At 44.2% G+C, this 19,323-nt stretch overlaps 1 protein-coding gene across 1 annotated transcript in view; it reads right to left on the bottom strand.

Annotated features, from left to right (window-relative positions):
* The window catches only part of TPH2 (tryptophan hydroxylase 2), a 92,023-nt gene that overhangs the window by 26,934 nt on the left and 45,766 nt on the right, over nt 1–19,323 (bottom strand). The window contains exon 8 of the mRNA XM_075919425.1: nt 16,825–16,951. Within this exon, the coding sequence (XP_075775540.1) occupies nt 16,825–16,951 (127 nt within the window). The remainder of the gene's footprint in view (nt 1–16,824; nt 16,952–19,323) is intronic.

Below are 19,323 nucleotides of genomic sequence, written 5' to 3'. Positions count from 1 at the left end.
AGAAAGAACTGATGGGTAAATAAGAACAATGGAAGAGAGGAAGAAGTAAAGGTAGGTAAATCATGTATTGACTAAAAAGAGAGAGAAAGAGTTGCACTAGAACACCACTTCTCTATATCCAGTTCATTTATTGTAGAAACCCACAGGCCTACACTGCTTTTTGGTAAGCAATGGATTAAAGTTAATAATGCAGAGTCAAATTCTATCCTTATATGCATATATGTATGGGTATGTCTACACTACAACGTTAATTCGAACTAACTTAGTTCGAATTAGTTAATTCGAACTAAGCTAATTCGAACTAACGGATCCAGACTAAAAAACTAGTTCGAATTAGCGTTTTGCTAATTCGAACTAGCATGTCCACATTAAGTGGACCCTGAACCGGGCTTAAGGATGGCCGGAAGCAGTGCCGGCAGGGCATCAGAGGAGGACTTAGAGCATGGAGATGCTGTCTCAGGCTAGCCGAGGGCTGCGCTTAAAGGGTCCCAACCCCCACCCTGGACAGACAGTTCTCGGGGTGCCCCGCTTGCAAAGCAGTCCTGGCTTGGATTGCCTGGACTACCCACACTGGGCACATCACACCACTCGGCCATCAGCCCGGCTGCACTTGCCGCAGGCTGCCATCTGGGGAGAGGGGGCAATTGGGGGGCTGCAGGAGAGCTTCAACCCCCCGAAGCCCGCAGAGCCAGCCCAGTCCTCCCCATCGGGGGCTCGTGCCCCATTCCTCCCTCACCTCCTTCCACTTACCCTTCCCTAGCCCCCCTTCCTGATGTACAAAATAAAGATAACGTGTCTTCCAAAATGGAATCTGTCTTCATTGAACAAAACTGGGGGAGACTGGGAAAAGGAGGTGGGAGAGGGGAAGAGAGAGGCTGGGAGAGGGGAGGGCAACTAAAATGATCAGGGGTTGGGAACAGGTCCCATATGAAGAGAGGCTAAAGAGACTGGGACTTTTCAGCTTAGAAAAGAGGAGACGGAGGGGGGACAGGATAGAGGTCTCTAAAAGCAGGAGTTGGGTGGAGAGGGTGCATACAGAAAAGTTCTTCATTAGTTCCCATAAAGAAGGACTAGAGGACACCAAAGGAAAGGAATGGGTAGCAGGCTTCAAAGTAGTAACAGAAAGTTCTTCTTCACAAAGCAAAGAGTCAACCTGTGGAACTCCTTGCTGCAGGAGGCTGTGAAGGCTACAACTAGAACAGAGTTTAAAGGGAAGTGAGATCAAGTCATGGAGGTTGGGTCCATGGAGTGGTATTAGCCAGGGGGTAGGAGTGGTGTCCCTGCCCAAGGTTTGTGGAAGGCTGGAGAGGGATGGCACGAGACAAATGGCTTGGTCACTGTCTTCGGTCCATTCCCTCCAGGGTCCTTAGGGTTGGCCGCTGTCGGCAGACAGGCTACTGGGCTAGATGGACCTTTGGTCTGACCCAGGACGGCCATTGTAAGCTCAGGGCTCAGGGTCGGGGGTCTCAGTGGACCCCCTTGATTCTCTTGCTCACCTGCTCCTGGGTGGCCAGGCTGACTGCTCTCCTGCCCTAGCCGGCCACTTTCCTGTGCCTAGTGCGGAGATCATGGATGAGGTCCACGATGTCCGCACTAGCCCAGGCGGGTGCCCGCCTCTTGCGGTCCCAGGCAAGCTCCCGGGAGCCGCCAGCCTGGTCCCAGGAAGAGGGGGAGGGCTGGGGGGCATCAGGTGGCTGGCTCGAGCCATGCCAGGTGCAGGGTCTGCTGGTTGGGTGCTGGCAGGCTTGTACCAGGCACAGGCACCGTAGCCAGCCCGTGGCCCTTTAAGGGGTCCGGGACCGGGAGGGGGGCATACGAGTTTCCCTGGTGTTGGCCAGAGTGGCCACCAGGGAAAGCTGGGGAGGGCTAGCCTCCCACTAGTTCGAATTAAGGGGCTACACACCCCTTAATTCGAACTAGCTAGTTTGAACTAGGCTTAATCCTCGTGGAATGAGGTTTTCCTAGTTCGAACTAAGCGCGCCGCTAGTTCGAATTAAATTCGAACTAACGGAGCGCTAGTGTAGCGCCTATGAAAGTTAGTTCGAACTAACGTCCATTAGTTTGAACTAACTTTGTAGTGTAGACATACCCTTAGGAATCATACTGACTCTTATGGTGCTGCACACATGGAAATGAAAACAGAATTTGGCGCAGAGGTCACTGGCAAAACACCCATTCAGTTACATCGTGGCAGGATTGGGACCACAAATATTTAATCCATTTATTCTTACCTACTAAATATGACTAATAATCCCAAAAAAAGATCTTAACTAAAGATTTGGAAGAGCACATTTCACTCAGAGTTTTGGTGCCATTTGATACTAAGAGGACAACAGACAATAGAAATAATTTAAAGCTGTAGCACTAAGTAGTTAAATCTCAGGTATAGTCAGCTCCTTACAGATATCAGCCATTGTCTAACCCAGGAGTGAGCAAAAGGCCCTCCACAGGCCACATCTGGCCAACCAAGCAGGTGGATCCAGCCCATGGCCGCCAATCGGGGCCTAGGGCCAGGGAAGTGTACGAAGTCTCCTCGCCCCTGCAAGAGCATACAATGGCTAGAGACACACCCTGGCTGTTTTAAAACAGCAAGCATTTATCTCTAGCTGCTGCATGCCTTTGGCAAGGGGAAGGAAGCTTTGCATACTCCCTGCCCTCAGGTCAATCAGGCCCTGGGGGCAGGGAGCGCACGAAGTCTCTTGCGTCCTGCCCCCTCCCCTTACAGGGGTATGCAGTGGCTAGAGACACGCCAGCTGATTTAAAACAGCTGTCATGTCTCTCTAGATGCCGCACGCTCTTGCGGGGGCGAGGAGACTTTGCGCACTTCCTCACCCCCAGGCTTTGATTGGCTTGGGGGCAGAGGGAGCACATGAGGTCTCCTCCCGCTGGGCGCATAGAAGGAACCGCCAGCTGTTTTAAAACAGCTGGAGTATCTCTCTAGGGGGCAGGATTAGGGGACAGAAGGGGAAGATTCTCGCACTCTCCCACCCCAGGCCAATCAGGGTGTGGGGGGAAAGCACAAGAAGTTTCCTGTCCCCACCCCTTCCAGGGTGGCCTAGGACCACTTCAGAAATTTCTGAAGTGTCCTATTTTATAAATTATTGCCCACCCCTGGTCTAACTTCTTTCTTTTAGCCACACATGCAAACATCCAGCATGTGCTGGGTGGGAGAATCAGGTTGGTACATTTTGATGTACCCAGTCTTTGCTTACTTAGACAGTGGTAAAACAAGTGCTCAGTTGTGGTGAATACTAATATGAGCCCTTTTTCTTCCAGCAATAAGCTAAAACTCCTAATTACACAACTGTATGGAAACATGGATTTTTAGAATCTTTTCACATAAAGATGACATTTGTACTTATTTTAGTGGACACAACTATGGATTTCCTTTTGGGAGCAATTACTTACTGAAAGACCCCAGACATTAATGATGCTAATGTGAGGTTTGCAGACCTTTCCTTTATTCTTTCTTGACTCATTTGATACTCTAGTATAAGTTAGAAGGAAAATCCCTGGCAATGCTCTAGAGATGGGCAGAGGTGGCCCAGGTAGCAGTAATATTTATGAAAGGGTTTTATTTCTAAGGTGAGGAGTAGCTTTCTTACTGATTGACTGGAGTAGAACATCCATAGGCACATCTTTCATTTAGGTAATCTTTTCATAGCATATACACATGCATAGAAGAAGTAGGGTTGGATCTGTTTTTAACATGGTTAATAAATGTTGCAATGTTAATAGTAAAGGGAGTCTTTGCCACTATCTCCCCAGGAGTGATTCCCAAAGGGTATGTCTACACTTGCCCCCTAGTTCCAGCTAGGGAGGCAAATGAAACATATTGAAGTTGCTAATGAAGCGTGGGATTTAAATATCCCGCGCTTGATTAGCATATTCGCTGCCGGTCACCATTTTAAAAGGCTGGTCGCCCGAATTAACTCGCTCGCCGTGTGTAGACATGGTAGACCGATCCAAAACCCTTCCCTCGAATTAACTAGTACTCCTCGTGCAATGAGGGAGTGTTTTTAAGAACTAACCAACCCAATGATCATTCTCTCAGGTGAGGGAATCAGTATCAAATTGTTTCATATTTTAAATTTTTACTAGAATCGTCTTTGCTTCTACATTGTAAGAAAGCTGTTTTGAATGGATGACAGTCACAGACTAGCCAACAGACAGCCTTTTCTATAGATACAGATCAGTCATGCTTGTGTTAACTCACTGCCACCTGACTGTAATACATCCTCCATAGAGAAGGAATCCCTACTGTCACTGTCTCTGCTCTCCCAGCAGCTGACAGACATAAGAAACTAGACAAAATCTAGCAGAAGCTGAAAAATTCAGGAGTAATTCTCAAGGGAAGTGTTTTTAAGAACTAACCAGCCCAATGCTCATTTTCTCAGTATTAAATTGGTTCATATTTTAAATTCTTACTAGAATCCTCTTTGCTTCTGCCTTACAAGCAAGCTGTTTTGACTAGATGACAGTCATAGATTATCCAATAAACAGCCTTTCCTTTAGACACAGGTTAGCCAAGCCTGTGTGAATACATCCTCCACGGAGAAGGAATCCCTACAGATAATGAAGTGCACCCAGCTTCCTAAATAGAATAGTAGGATCAGCCTTATGCATGGATTGCAAGTTCACATCCACGTCAAACTCAAGGAATTCGCTGGGATGTATAACAGTATCACAGTGCTTGCTTTAGTGCAGCGGTTTCCAAGCTTTTTGGCTCGTGGTCCACCTAGCTCGATGCAGACCTTTCTGTGGATCACCAGCCAACTACCCATGATGACAAAATGGGTGCAGGAGAGAATGGGAGTATGGGGTCTGTCTGGGAGGTAGGGTGCAGGAGTGGACTGAAAGTGGGGGTTCTGGCTGGGAGGTTGGGTCAGGGATGGGCTACGGGTGAGGGTATGGGTAGGAGGAGGCGTGCAAGGTCTGGGCAGGAGAGAGGATGCAGGAGCAGGCTAGGGATATAGGGTTTCAGTGGGAGGGGAGTGAAGGGCATTTACCGTGGCTCCCACAGCTCCCAGTCACTGCCCCCTGGCCAATGGGAGCAGCAGGGAAAGCCTCCAGGCAAGCAGTTTTCTGTGCCGCCCTTCCCCCAGCCAAGAGGAAGGGGAGAGGCAGCGCGTAGAGCCACTTCCTTCCACCGCAGGCTGGATCCAGCCTGCGAGTCTCCTGCCCCAGCAGAAGGAAGCTGGTGCTGGACCTCCAACCTCGCAGGGGCAGACATGGCTGGAGTGTCAGCACAGGCTCCCCTCTGTGGGGGGGAGGGCGCAAGCCCACGCCCATGGCCCACTTGCAAGACTGGTCCATGGACCACACTTTGAAAATCACTTCTTTAGTGCCTAGGGTTTACTCAATAAGGGTATGTCTACACTACCCCCCTAGTTCGAACTAGGGGGGTAATGTATGCATACCGAACTTGCTAATGAAGCCCGGGATTTGAATTTCCCGGGCTTCATTAGCATAAAGCCGGCGCCGCCATTTTTAAAAGCCGGCTAGTGATGATTCTGGCTAATCCCTTTCCTTTAAATCAGAGCAGCAGGGAGGAAGAACAGCATGGTTTCCCCAAAACCTGTCTTAAATGACTGCAGAAAGAACTGATCTTTGCCTGCATTAGGCTCCTCATTTTCTCAAGAATCTTAAATTATCCCCTGAACAAGACTTTGGTCTTACCAGACAACTGCAATTTAACAAACTTTCAAACAGATTTTTTAAAAGGATCTTAAAATAAAACCCAGCAAGAATAATAGCTTGCTAGTCCGAACTATCTAGCCCGTGCCGCGTGTAGCCGCGCGGCACGGGGTTCGCACTAGCCGGCTTTTAAAAATGGCGGCGCCGGCTTTATGCTAATGAAGCCCGGGAAATTCAAATCCCGGGCTTCATTAGCAAGTTCGGTATGCATACATTACCCCCCTAGTTCGAACTAGGGGGGTAGTGTAGACATACCCTAACCTACTATTCCATGGCATGGCACATAAACTTGGCAGAAATGCTCAGAAGTCAGTCTAAGGGTAAGATCAGGAAGACAGAAGAAAAAGTCATTCCTGTCACAAATCCATCTGACACTGACAACATTCAGACAACATGAACCTCGTTTTGTTCAAGCCTTCCACTAATTACAGTTACTCACATTTTCCTTGGCAGTTTCCTGGTCAAAATTATACACAGTCTAACCAGCTGACTGGGTGATGTCTGAGATTAAAAATAACACTGCAGAATTCTCCCTTTCTAAAACTTGCAGAAAGGAGTGTCCTAGTCACTTGTTGAGAGCACTGAGCTGGGATCCAGAACACTTAGGTTCTAATCTCAGCTCTGCCACTCATTTGATGTGCGACTGTGCCTGTTTCCCTTCCCATACTTTGCTGTCTTGCCTATCTAGCCTGTTCAAAACAAGGACTGTCTATCACTATGGCTGTGTCTACACTGGCATGAATTTACGGAACTGCTTAAAACGGAATACTATTCCGTTTTCAGTTTTTCCGGAAAAGGAGCGTCTACATTGGCAGGCTGCTTTTCCGGAAAAGCGTCTGTGGCCAATGTAGACGCGCTTTTCCGGAAAAGAGCCCCGATCGCCATTTTCGCGATCGGGGCTTTTTTCCAGAAAAGACTACTGGGCTGTCTATACTGGCCCTTTTCCGGAACAGTGTTCCGGAATAAGGACTTATGCCCGAGCGGGAGCAGAATAGTTTTTCCGGAATAGCGGCTGATTTTGTACAGTAGAGCATCGTTGCTTTTCCGGAAATTCAAGGGCCAGTGTAGACAGCTTGCAGCTTATTCCGGAAAAGCAGCTGATTTTCCGGAATAAGTGGCCCAGTGTAGACACAGCTTTGTACAGTGTTTGTACAGTGCTTAGCACAGTGGGGTCCCAATTTCTGCTGGAACCTCAAAGTGCTACAGTATTATTTAGTATGAATAATAATAAGGCAGAATAATAAGGAAGTGATCAGCTACAAGTGCAATTATTAATAGTAAGGGTCAGATTCCATGCTGATAGTCTCTTGTGTTTCCCACTAACTTCGATCCAATGGGTATTTGCAGCTTAAAGTCATTACTATAGATCGGGCCTCCCAATACCGAGACTCCCTCATCCGGCAACATCCATGGTCCAGCAGGATGTTCCTGGATGTTCCAAGTGTTCCTGGACCAGGGAATCCTGGCTGGAAGCCCCAGTAGCAAGAGGGCTGGTAGCTTGAAGCCTGGCAGAGATGGATCTGGGACTGGCGCCAGAGCCCTGGTAATGTAGCAGGGGCCGCGGCAGCCCCAGTAGCAGGGCCGGGGATGTGGCAGTTGCAGCAGCTGTGGTAGCAGGGCTGGGGCCAGAGACCCAGCAGCCACAGTAGTGGGGCCAGGGCCAGAGAAATGGCAGCTGTGATAGTGGGGTTGGGGCTGGAGATGCAGCAGCCCCGACAGCAGGGCCAGGGCCAGGGATGCAGCCCCGATACTGAGGCTGGGGCAAGGGATTCTTCAGCCCTGATAGGGGAAGTCCAGGCTGCCGGGACCGCAGCAGCCCGGCAGGGGGGCAGCTGGGACTAGCAGCAGAGTCCTCCTCTGCTCTGGCAAATTCCCTCATTCAGGATCAGTCAGGTCCCAAGGGTGTCGGACCAGAGAGGTCCAACCTGTAGGAGAGAATTTAACTCTGATGTACATGGCTGCATTTTTAAAAAGAAATCTCTGCTATTGTGGGGGTTTTGTTTCAACATTGCAGTCAATAAATATATATAATATTAGAAATAGCAACCAATGTAGAACCTTTCAATTAATAAAATAGTTAAAAAAAAATTTTCCTTATGTAAGCCACTAACTTGTAGCTCATGTGATTTTTGTGGTTAGAATCTGAAATTTCTATATCCAGTTGTGCCATTGATGCTCACTGGTGGCTCTTACTGTGTGCCCTTCTTTCTACATAATGATATGGAGTGTAGAAAAGTCACTAGGCTCCCAGTTAGTTAATCTGAACATCAAGCTACATCAGCTAGCACAAGTGCTGAAGCAGTAGATGTTCATTATTTATGTGTGCACTTAAATCCCACAAATTCTCACTGAGCTATTTTGTTCAAGTATCAGTTTTTATTACCACTCTAGCTGAGCACGATCGCTGTATTACTGACCTGGCACCAAGGGTTGTGATTGCAAAATCTGTCCTTTCCTAATGATAAAACTGTTTCTTCTGAAAATAAGTAGCCATGGCATTCAAATGCATTGTCAAATCCAGACCATTCTCCAATTAACTTGTAATGCCAAAATAGATTACTTTTGTGACTGTAAATTTGCACTTGCAGTTCAATAATTTGCTGGACAATTTTTATTATTTGGCCACTTTTGTCACTATAAACACTGTCCAGATTATTACTATAATATACTGCTGAGTTTCTGTGTAGCCTGTACATTTTCATTGTTTTACAGCTTTTTTTGTTTTAATATTTAGGTCCTGATTTTCATAAACAGTATCTCATTTTTGCAAGAGCCATTTTGTAACTACAATGACACCCGAAATTGTGACCCACAACTAATTCTCAAGTAGTCCTCTTATGGATCTATCTGATTACAATTCCAAATCAATATCTTCATCTTACAGTTGGATCCCTGTAACACCTACATGTATCTGATTGCTGGTCTTGGGCCTACAGAGCCAAATATATAAATGCTATTATGCACATGATCAGTCTATAAAATATGTAATTATTTGTGGATGCAGATTTGTGCCTGAAAACTGGAAGCTGATTCAACAATCAAGCTACCAATTGCTTGAGTACATCACCAAAATCTTTACTGCTTACCTTCAAAACAATAAATAACCTGTTATTCCTTCTCTTACCTTTGAATGATATCTTAGAAAGCATAAATGCAGGGCATGTCCTGCCAGGACTGACCTACTTAATTTATAAACTAGCTACAGCAGGAACTTTGCCTTTTTACATGTTTTACACTCTGCATCCTATAAATAATAAAAACAACAAACAGCAATGGCCAAGTTCTCCACCACAGTTGTACAAGTGATTTCTCCACATGTGGAATAATATCTCTATTTGCACCAAAGAACAGCAAAAGCCTCTCCTGCTGCCCTGACGCCACGAGAACCCATTCCACAAGCAGCAGTACATATGAATAGGACCAAATTCACTGTCAGTTTGGGTCAATTTCTCAGTGGGATTTTAAAAATCGTAAATTTCATGATGATAGATACTGAAACCTGAAATTTCACAGTGTTGTAATTGTGGGGGTCCTGGCCCAAAAAGGAACTGTGGGAGGCTCACAAGGTTATTGTAGTGGGGGTTTCGGTACTGTACCCTTACTGCTGCATGTCTATGCTGCCTTCAGAGCTGGGCAGCTAGAGAAAGGCAGCTCCTGGCTGGGAGCTTGGTATAGTATTTCTACCCTTACTTCTGCTCTGCTGCCTTCACAGCTGGAGCTTTGGTAAGCAGCCACCACTCCCCAGCCACTCCTATCTGAAGGCAGTGTGGATGGAAGGGTAGCCCCTCATAAATATCCTTGTCGTTCCCCTCCCGCAACTCTCTTTTGTGTCAGAACCCTTCAATTTGAGAAACAATGTTCTCCCCCAAGGAAATCTGTACAGGGCAGTGTCTGGGGGTGAAGGACAGAGCTCCAACCCACGCTCACGCAGGCAGCCCAGGGGGTCATCATTGTGAGCGGGGAATAGATATTTTCCTTAATCTTTCCCCGTGTGTCCCTCACCTGTGTCCTTATCTAACCCATCTGTCATCTGATCAGTCCTCGCCTTCCAGCTTTAGTCCCCTGGCACCGCGACTCCTCTTCTTTGGTCATGGAGGGTAGGGAGACCTGGGCCCTCCCTCACTCCAGGCCTCAACCCAGGACCCTAAGAGCAGAGGCAGCTTCCTGCTGCTCAGTTGGTGGGACTGCTGCCTGCAACTCACCAACCCACGGGATTCGGGTACCCCATTCTAGGCTGCTTCCTACCCTCCGGGCTGTGCTGGGGACCTGGTTCCCCTCTCAGGATCGGTCCTCTCACTGCCCCGCCCCCCGCCCTCTTGGCAGCAGGAGCTGCCATGTAAACTTGGTGCCCGGTGTTTTCCCCATGCCACGCCGGTGAAGACTGCCCAAGCTGCTTGTTGGGGCCGGGTACGTCCGTGCCTGCGCCGGGAGCAGCGCACGAACAGGCGGCGCAGGGGAACCATTCCCTGGCCGTAGAGCACCTCTGCGTCCTCCCGGTTAGTGTGAGAGATGGAGGGCTCCGGTGCCGGGGAGCCCGACACCCCATCACAGGCAGGGTAAACACACACTAAATACCAGATTTCACAGTCTGTGACGCATTTTCCCAGGCCATGAATTTGGTAGGGAACCACATAGCAATTGCCAGTCTTGCCCTCCTGCATAGTATCCAGAAGCCATTTCTCCCCTCTCCAGCATAGCCACGCCAGCTCCACTGCACCCAGGGGACCCCTTTGTAAAGAGCAGGATTTGGCTTTTTGAGATTATGGGATACCTTACTTCGAAACTTGTTACAAGCTAAATAAAATCAAATCTGACTTGAATCCACAACACCATTTGTGATCAAAACCCACACCACTTTGGTACTGGTTTGTTTACAGTAGCTCACTCTCTTATTTGCTATCTTAGACTTACTGTCTCTCACTCCCCTTTCTTTTCCCAATTCTAAATGAAGGTACTTCCTAATCAAAGCCTATAACTGTATCCTGCTTCTCCCTTGAAAAAGGAGATTAGCAGGTTTTTCAAAGATGTCTTTGAAGCATAATATTCTTTCCCACTTGCAAAAGAGAGTATACTTTAATGCTCTTGTTATAGTATTGTTTTCTAGTGTCCTGGTGTGATTTTCTTAAACAACTGTTTCAGGATTAATTGCTTTTGACTCATGAAGCTTGTTAAATATTGCCACTTAGTATTTGTTTCTCTGTCCATGTGTCTCTGAACTAGCGATCTTGATAAAGTGTTGTACAGAGTGTAGCAATATTCTAATACTGCAAAACTGATTCCTTGAACTCACTGGCTGTGTCTACATTGGCATCCCTTTCCGGAAAAGGGATGCTAATGAGACACTTCAGAATTGCAAATCCGCGGGGGATTTAAATATCCCCCGTGGCATTTGCATTTACATGGATTCTGCTTTTTTCCGGCTCGGAGTTTTTGCCGGAGAAAAGCGCCAGTCTAGACGCGATTCTCCGGAAAATAAGCCCTTTTCCGGAGGATCCCTTATTCCTACTTGAAAGGGAATAAGGGATCCTCCGGAAAAGGGCTTATTTTCCGGAGAATCGCGTCTAGACTGGCACTTTTCTCCGGCAAAAACCCCGAGCCGGAAAAAAGCGGCAGCCATGTAAATGCAAATGCCGCGGGGGATATTTAAATCCCCCGCGGATTTGCAATTCCGAAGTGTCTCATTAGCATCCCTTTTCCAGAAAGGGACGCCAATGTAGACACAGCCACCAAGTCTTTTTCATTTAGTCTAGTTCTTTTCTGCTAACTTATTTGACTGTGCATACTTTAGGAGAGACTTTACATGATGTGCTTCCACTGATTTAGCCAAGAGACTTGCTGAAGCCATCTGCAAATATTAACTGGAATCCCAAAATGAGAAAACTGCACATTTTAATGTATTATTACATTGCTACCCAATTTGCTGTGCGACAGCTCACGTTAGCAAACAAGATCAGTCATCCACTAATAAGAAGTTATCTTTCTCTTTTAATTCAAATAATTCTGTGCCACCCTTGGAGTCATTGGGAATCTCGTGTGGTTCCAGGAGGTCTTATGCATTCCATTTCTTCTATCTATTGCAGATTTTACATTTGGATACAACGAGTTGAAAGCCTTTATGCCTGGCCAGAACACAATAGCTCAGGTGTGTTCTTGTACTTCTCAACCAGACTAGCATTGTATATCATGATTAGCATTTTCATCCTCATACTTTGTAGTATGACACAATGTCCTATACAATGGATCTCATCATGGGTGACAGTTCTCTTTCTAATGTCCTAAATGTTTTTATCATTGGAGGTGCATGGGCCTTTCCTTTTAGCCAGCTATCTAGAACCACTCGTTAATCTTTGCCAAGTTGGCTCATTATGGGGCTCTTATCTTAGCCTGTCAAATTGTGTTTGCAAAAGGAGGAGATTTTGAATCATATCTACTTCAATCTCTTCTTCTTGCAATTTTTTGTTTCACTATTTATAGGTTTTCTTGGAAGTAAGATCTCTAAAAGAAACAACTTCACTTATTCATTGTGTTGCACATTTTTACTGTGCTCATCCCTGGCAATAATTTTTGAGAATAGCTTGCTTTCATTGATCAGTGGAGTTTTTTGAAGGCTGCAGCAGTCCCACAGTCCTATGGGAATTGCAGCTAATTGAATTAATTGTTTCATAATGAAAGTGGCTGTTGCCCAGCTTTTAACCCTTTCTTACAACTGAGAGTGAATGAGGATCCTTTGAAATTGAGATAATGCTTCAGGTCAAACTATGCAAGCCGACTTAAACAGCAGTAACCTGCTGTCTGCAACAGCCCCATTTTTCTTGTTCTGCTTATCTCCTCAGCTAGTACAGTGGGCAGTTGTCCTGAATTCTGTGCCTGCTCTTCAGTCTAGGCAGAAAAGCTATGGTGAAGACAACAAATTCAAACAATGTAGACCTTCAATGAGGAAAAGCAAATGTACTAACCCAATGGACCACTTTGTGCATCCTTGCTAAGAGATTTTTGAATACTCATTTTTAACATGCATACATAGAGTATTTTGTGCATACATAAGACACACACACACACAGACACACACATATATATATATAGAGAGAGAGAGAGAGAGAAATAATGGTTTGCTTTAAAAAAGACTGACTACATCACTAGTCTCAAGTATTGTTCTATAGAAAGTAAATCCTTTACATTTATAACAAGCTTGAAATTAATTTATGAAACCTCATCATATTCAGTTCCTCCCATTTCACAAGCAATTCACTGCAGAAGTCCTCTGTATACAGGCCAGCAAAAACAGAATAAATTGGTTGTGTTCCACTATGCTCCATTGTTAAAATGTCAAAATAAATATTACAAAGGAAGGGGGAAAGGTCAGACAGATTTTCACCTCTGGAGACTTAAATGTTTAAATGCAACTTCAAATATGTCACAACGGGAAAAAGTTGAATGGTGTCACTTAGGCTATGTCTACACTGCAGAGCTATGCCGCGTCCAAGGAATGCATCCAAAAAAGTTTTCAAAAAAGCTGACACGTTCTTTCAGCATCCCTGTATACCTCATTGTATGAAGAATAAGGGATGTTCCAAAAGAGGAGGTTTTTTCAGAAATGTGGCCCCGTCTACACTAGACTGATTTATTGACAAACCTGGGGGCAATGGAAGAGGGGGACAATATCTGTATGTACTATGCCCCCTTTGTCTGTTCTGGAATGCTAACACTTTCCATCCAAAATGTGTTTATTTGTACATGTAAAAATAAAATTAGGTCAGCAAATTAGAAACATGAGGCTGACCCAGAGTGCTCCAAACTATAAAACAATCTGTTTTAGTGGTTTGTATATTTACAGTGCTTTAGGTGTTAGCCACTTGCTTTTTATACTGCTTCTCTCTTGTGGAAAATTTATTGGTTTCCTTCCAGAACTTCTTAAAGAGAAAATCCACTCTGAAAAAATGACTGTAAAAATGACCTTGTGGGCCTCTTTTGATATTTATTTTCTCTCAAGGATTCATAACAAAAATATGCTCAGCTTACAGATAAAGAGGCTTTTTTCTAGCATCTAGAGCTTCAAATTCCACCTGAGGGCTGAATTAAGCTGAGTTCTTGCCTTCTCATGCATCACTACCACTAATAAATGTTCAACAGAGAAAACTATTTCAAATTGACACCTATAAAATGTCAGTCTTTAAAATATGCTCTCAATCACACCTATGCAGTGTCATTGTCTTTAATGGGCATGGATGGGTGAGTAACTAATTGGAACTTAGTGAACAATGCTGTTGATGTACAAGGAATCGAAATCCCACTCTCACACTCACAGCTGTGTTAGCACTGTGGAATGAATGCGAGTAAAAAAATTAAATCGATAAACTTATTTTGCCTGTACTGTACACAAAGAGTAGATCTGCTGAGTCAGAAAGTGCCATTTTTACACAGTTGCTTTTCAGAGCAGAACCTCATTTTAAGTTCATAGAAACTATTATCATGAAATCACCTGTAATAAATTCCCCCATTTCTGGTCTGAATTCCTGAGTTTTTTCCTCTCTTCCTAAAGCCATTCTCCTTCTCTGTGATGTCGCAGATGTTAATCTCATTATCTTTTGAAACAGGTCATGATAATGGGTTACTTGTTTCAGCATGTTACTCCAGGCACATTAATATGCATGCACTAGGTCAGTTTGTCTATTTCAGTATTTACTTTGAAGATGCCTAGGGGAATCTCATTCTGTTTTCTGACTTAGATCTTTGGCTGATATTCTGCAGATCACTTTGTTCTTATATGTTTAACCGAGGGTGGAAATGAGACAGAATGCTGTTGCAAAAGTCAATTAATAGCAACTTGGATGTGATTTAGTGGATAAAATCAAAGCTGTTCCTTGGTCTCCCCATGCTGACTACTAAGAAGTATTTGAAAGCCCTATTCTTTCCACCTGACCTCATAGGATATGTCTACACTACCACCCTAGTTCGACCTAGGGTGGTTAATGTAGTCATTCGAAGTTGCAAATGAAGCCCGGGGTTTAAATATCTCGGGCTTCATTTGCATCTTGCCAGGCGCCACCATTTTTAAATCCCCGTTCAAATTAGGCTTTCCTCGTGGAACGAGGAGTACCGGTAGTTTGAATTAGAAAGACTAATTCGAACTACCTACTCCATGCCACGTGTAGCCGCAGGCACGGAGTCTGCACTAACGGTGATTTAAAAATGGCGGCGCCCGGCAAGATGCAAATGAAGCCCGGGATATTTAAATCCTGGGCTTCATTTGCAACTTCGAATGACTACATTAACCACCCTAGTTCAAACTAGGGTGGTAGTGTAGACATACCCATAGAAACTCCCACATTCTGTTCTTACATTTTATCAACATGTATGTGAAAGATGTTTTCCCTGTATGAAAGACCAGAAGGTACATCTTAGGAGCTGCAGAAAGAGCATGATACTGGTCTTCTTGTTGTTGTTGTGTCCTCTTACTGTTTCCCACCACACCTTGTTCAGACGTGACTGCTCAATCATGGCACTATGCCCGGGCACTGGAAGAGCATTCATTCTCAAGCATCTAGTTTCAGAGGAAATGCTTTATGTTTTGAGATTCTCTGCCACCATCTTAGGTATTGCCGCCAGTGCCCCACTTGATGATCAAGTCCCTAGACTGACCAACTCCGGAGTGGAGAACAGTAAGGAACTACACCACCACCCAGGGTTGAACTGCACTGAGAGAGAAATGCTCATGGGGCTGGTGAGAGCTGGAGCACATAGTTTCCAAGTTTATTCTCTACTCTTGTTTGCAGTACCTGAGCCCATGTCTCTTTGGGTGACAATCTTAGGGGTTTAATACAGCCTGTCTCTGACTTACGAACCAGTTACGGACCAATCAATTGGTCGTAACTCGGTTTGTTCATAAGTTGGACCCCATTGAGTTACACGCGACCGCGCTGTTCATAAGCATGGATTGCATTCGTAACTCAGGGTCCGCCATTTACAACATTTTTGGTCGTAACTGCAAAGGGTCGTAAGTCAACTGTTCGCAACTCGGGGACCGGCTGTAATGGCAAGAAAACTTTGTCATGACTTCAGTCGACTCCATATTTCCCACTTTCCCACTTCTTACTACTGTGCTGCTACAAAACAAAGGAAGACATCAATGACCAGAACTTGCAGTCAAGCCTGGACCAAGAGTCCTCCTTGAGACTAGCACTATCTGTTCTCTCCATACATGTTGAAGAACTGACAGCTTCTAAAGGGGTACTGATTGTTAAATGGTATCAGTGCTTCACTAGGCACTTTTCCCTCTCCCATGAGAGGGATTAAAGCTCAGGTCCTGATCTTTTGCAGCCATTACAATTCCATTACATATCTCACAGGAATGAGGGTGTAATTTCCATTTGCCTGGCTAAATCCTAATGTGCGCATTTACCTTCTGCCTATTTAAAATCCTCTTGTAGGTTCAACTACATATGGAATGTTTAGCTATTAAAAACATTCATGAGTGTTGACTTATCTGAAGAATTCTGATCACAAAATTATTCATAGTATGTGTTGTATAAGGATAAAAATGAAGGGTACAATAAATTATAATCAAACCATAAAATGGATCAGATTGTTATTAGACATACTCTAGTAAGAGTATCCACAAAACACATTAATTTTAAATTCATTAGTGCAACATATACTATAATATACTGACCACGTTCAAAACAGATCAGAAAGAGGGAGACAAGTCAGTGGCACCACTGACAGCCCCATCAGCTCCCAAATTCACACACAGCTCCCATTGAGGAGAACTTGGAGCAGAATGCACATGCAAAGGAAGATTATTTTCCCTACAAATGTCTCAGTTGCTTTGTTTCCAGAATCTGGAATAGGAAAAATCAATCTTAACTAAACCTTGAGATGAGGTGGGGCAATACAGAAATATCAGAGTGTTATAAAGCATCCATTGACCATATGCTTGTTCTCACTCCTATTAATGACAATGGAAAAACATCCAAAGACTCCTATAGGAGCCATATAAGGTCTTGTAACTGTAATAGCACTGTTATCTGAAAACTGAAGAACACATTTTAGAAGCCATTTGACAACTCTCTTCACTTCAATAACTAAAGAGAAGCACAAATTAGGGGAAAGATACAGCAATTGACTCACAGTGGCTAATTTTTGAACTTCTTCATCAGATGCTCCCAGTGAAGCCAGTCCTATTTCTTGTGAAAACTGGGCAAACTTGGGATCTGCAAGTAGAGGCACATGTCCTAGGAGTTCATGGCACGTATCTCTGAGAGGAAGTAGAAGAAGAGACTGTTACACATATAGAAATAGCATTACCTTTGATAAAGCTCTTCTGTGAACAGTTACTGCCCTTCAAACATGTATGTACCATTAATATTCTTACTTTGAAATATTTATATTGTAGTACCAACACTCTTGAATGTACACTACTTTACAGAGATGAATGCATGTGTGATTTTAACAATACATAGATTAAGTTATTCATTATATTTCTATCACACTGCAGAGCTCTAGTCATGGACCAGGTCCTCAGTGTGCTATGCACTATACACGCTTAGAACAGAGGGATGTCCATCACTCCAAAGAGCTTACTATCTAAGCATCAGTTATCCCCACTTGTCCCTTAACCTCACCAATCGCTATTAAGTTGTCAGTAACTGTGTAAGGGTATGTCTACACTAGCCCCTTAGTTCGACCTCGGGAGGCTAATGAAGGTGACCAAAATTGCAAATGAAGTGTGGGATTTAAATATCCCGCACTTCATTAGCATGTTCCCTGCTAGTCGCCATTTTAGAAATTGACTAGCCCGAAGTAACTGCCCACGTCCACACGCGGCAGTGAAACGGGATTCCGAATTAAAGCCCTAAATCAAATTAGCTGTTATTCCTCCTGCAATGAGGTTTACCAGCTAATTTGAGTAAACCAAAGGAAAGAATCAAGCTCATTTTTAAAATCTTGACATCTGCTCAGCCATGACACTTTTTCAGTCCAGAACTAGATGTGCAAGATTAGTCACAAAAAAAGCATGCCCACAAATAAAGAGAGTATGTACAGCAGCTAAAAAAGCTCTTACACACTTCTGAGAATGTTAAGTATATTTGTTTCAAAAAAATAATCGACCAGACAGTAAATTTCAATATAAAATCTAATCTGACATTTCCTTTCTTTTTGTCTCTTTAAAGATGATTCTTTTTTTATTGTGGCTGTAAACAAATGTTTTGAAGGCAGTGAAAGAACATCAGGTTTTGCTTTCTATCCAAAATCAACCCATTTGTCTTTTATAAGGGATGTTTTGCGCTAAATGACACAGAATCTGACATTTCAGATAAATCACAAAATGAAAAATAACTTTCATTTAAAGTCTCCTATTTGTAAGCACTCTTCTTCACTGAGAAATATGTGGTGTCTGTCCCTAGATAAAAAGTAGTTTGTGTTTTCACGCAAAATAATGTTAACATTTTTGTTACTCTCCTTCTCTCCACCCCCTCACAACAGTTCATTGATTCAATTTCATTTTGTGGCCTGTTATCATCCCAGATATCTTCAGTAACACTGCTCCATTCACCACCGCTTTTAGCAAGACAATCATAGGCCTCTAGTTATGTAATGCTCTGTGTGTGTATCACTAGTTAGTTATTGGATAGGAAAGATAGGCATTAGGAAAGTGAAATAGCCTATTTTATTTGTACATATTTTCCTCTCACAGCGTGGAAACAGGATTCAGGTACTATGAAAATAGACATAGCCTTAATAACCAGCATTTATAGCCTGGTCTGAGCATGCACTGCTTGCAAAAGGAGACTGGAGATGTCTCCTGGACAAATGAACAACATTCCAGATTTTCCTCCAGCAGAAAAGCTTTGCACTGAGTACTGCCTTGAAATGTTGCTTTCTTTTGAGTGTTACCACGGTCTCTATAGAAGAAATCAGCAAACTGGGGAGCTAAGCATGAACACATCATCTCCAACACCTTGACTGTGAATGGAGTAGATTTTTACATTACCATTTCATCAGGTAGTCCCAATGCAGGAAACGTGGCCATGCCTAGTACACAATAACAGCCCATCATTTCTGCTTGCCAGCTACAGAATGCATACGATACTTACAATTGGCCAAAATCAGCAGGAGACATTGGAAGAGTTATTACCCTAATGTAAATCTGAAGTAAAGTAGAGATACACCATGAAGAAAATTCCAGGTCTGAGATACAATTACTCATGCTTCCCCAAAGGTAGAATCTTTAATTGCTTTAGGAGTCTTAATCTCTCTCTTTTTCATACGATATCCCAGGTCAGCATGATTAAAGCACAAAGCCTGACCACTATGTTTCCTAGAAGACAGCTGCAGCATGTACAAGTGAACAATGAGGGGTGGAAGGACTAATGGAATACACAGAAGCAATTATCAGGATTGAGGTCCTTAGGAACAGATGATCAGATCTAGTGAGAGGCCATGAGCACAGCCAAAGGCATCAAGGCACAGACCCAACAGGAATCTCAGACTCCATCTTCAAGCGAGAGCACTCCATCAGGAAGACAATATCCTGCAGCAGCTCTTATTGACAAGGTGTTCACTGCTAGAAAGTCACATGGCATCCTTTTTCCCCTCAAGTTGCAAACCTGCCTTCAAAGGTTGCAC

Source organism: Pelodiscus sinensis, chromosome 1, assembly GCF_049634645.1.
Source record: "Pelodiscus sinensis isolate JC-2024 chromosome 1, ASM4963464v1, whole genome shotgun sequence".
Classification (NCBI taxonomy): Eukaryota; Metazoa; Chordata; order Testudines; family Trionychidae; genus Pelodiscus; species Pelodiscus sinensis.
The sequence above is the reverse complement of the archived record's forward strand: the minus strand, read 5'-3'. Positions and strand labels throughout refer to the sequence as shown.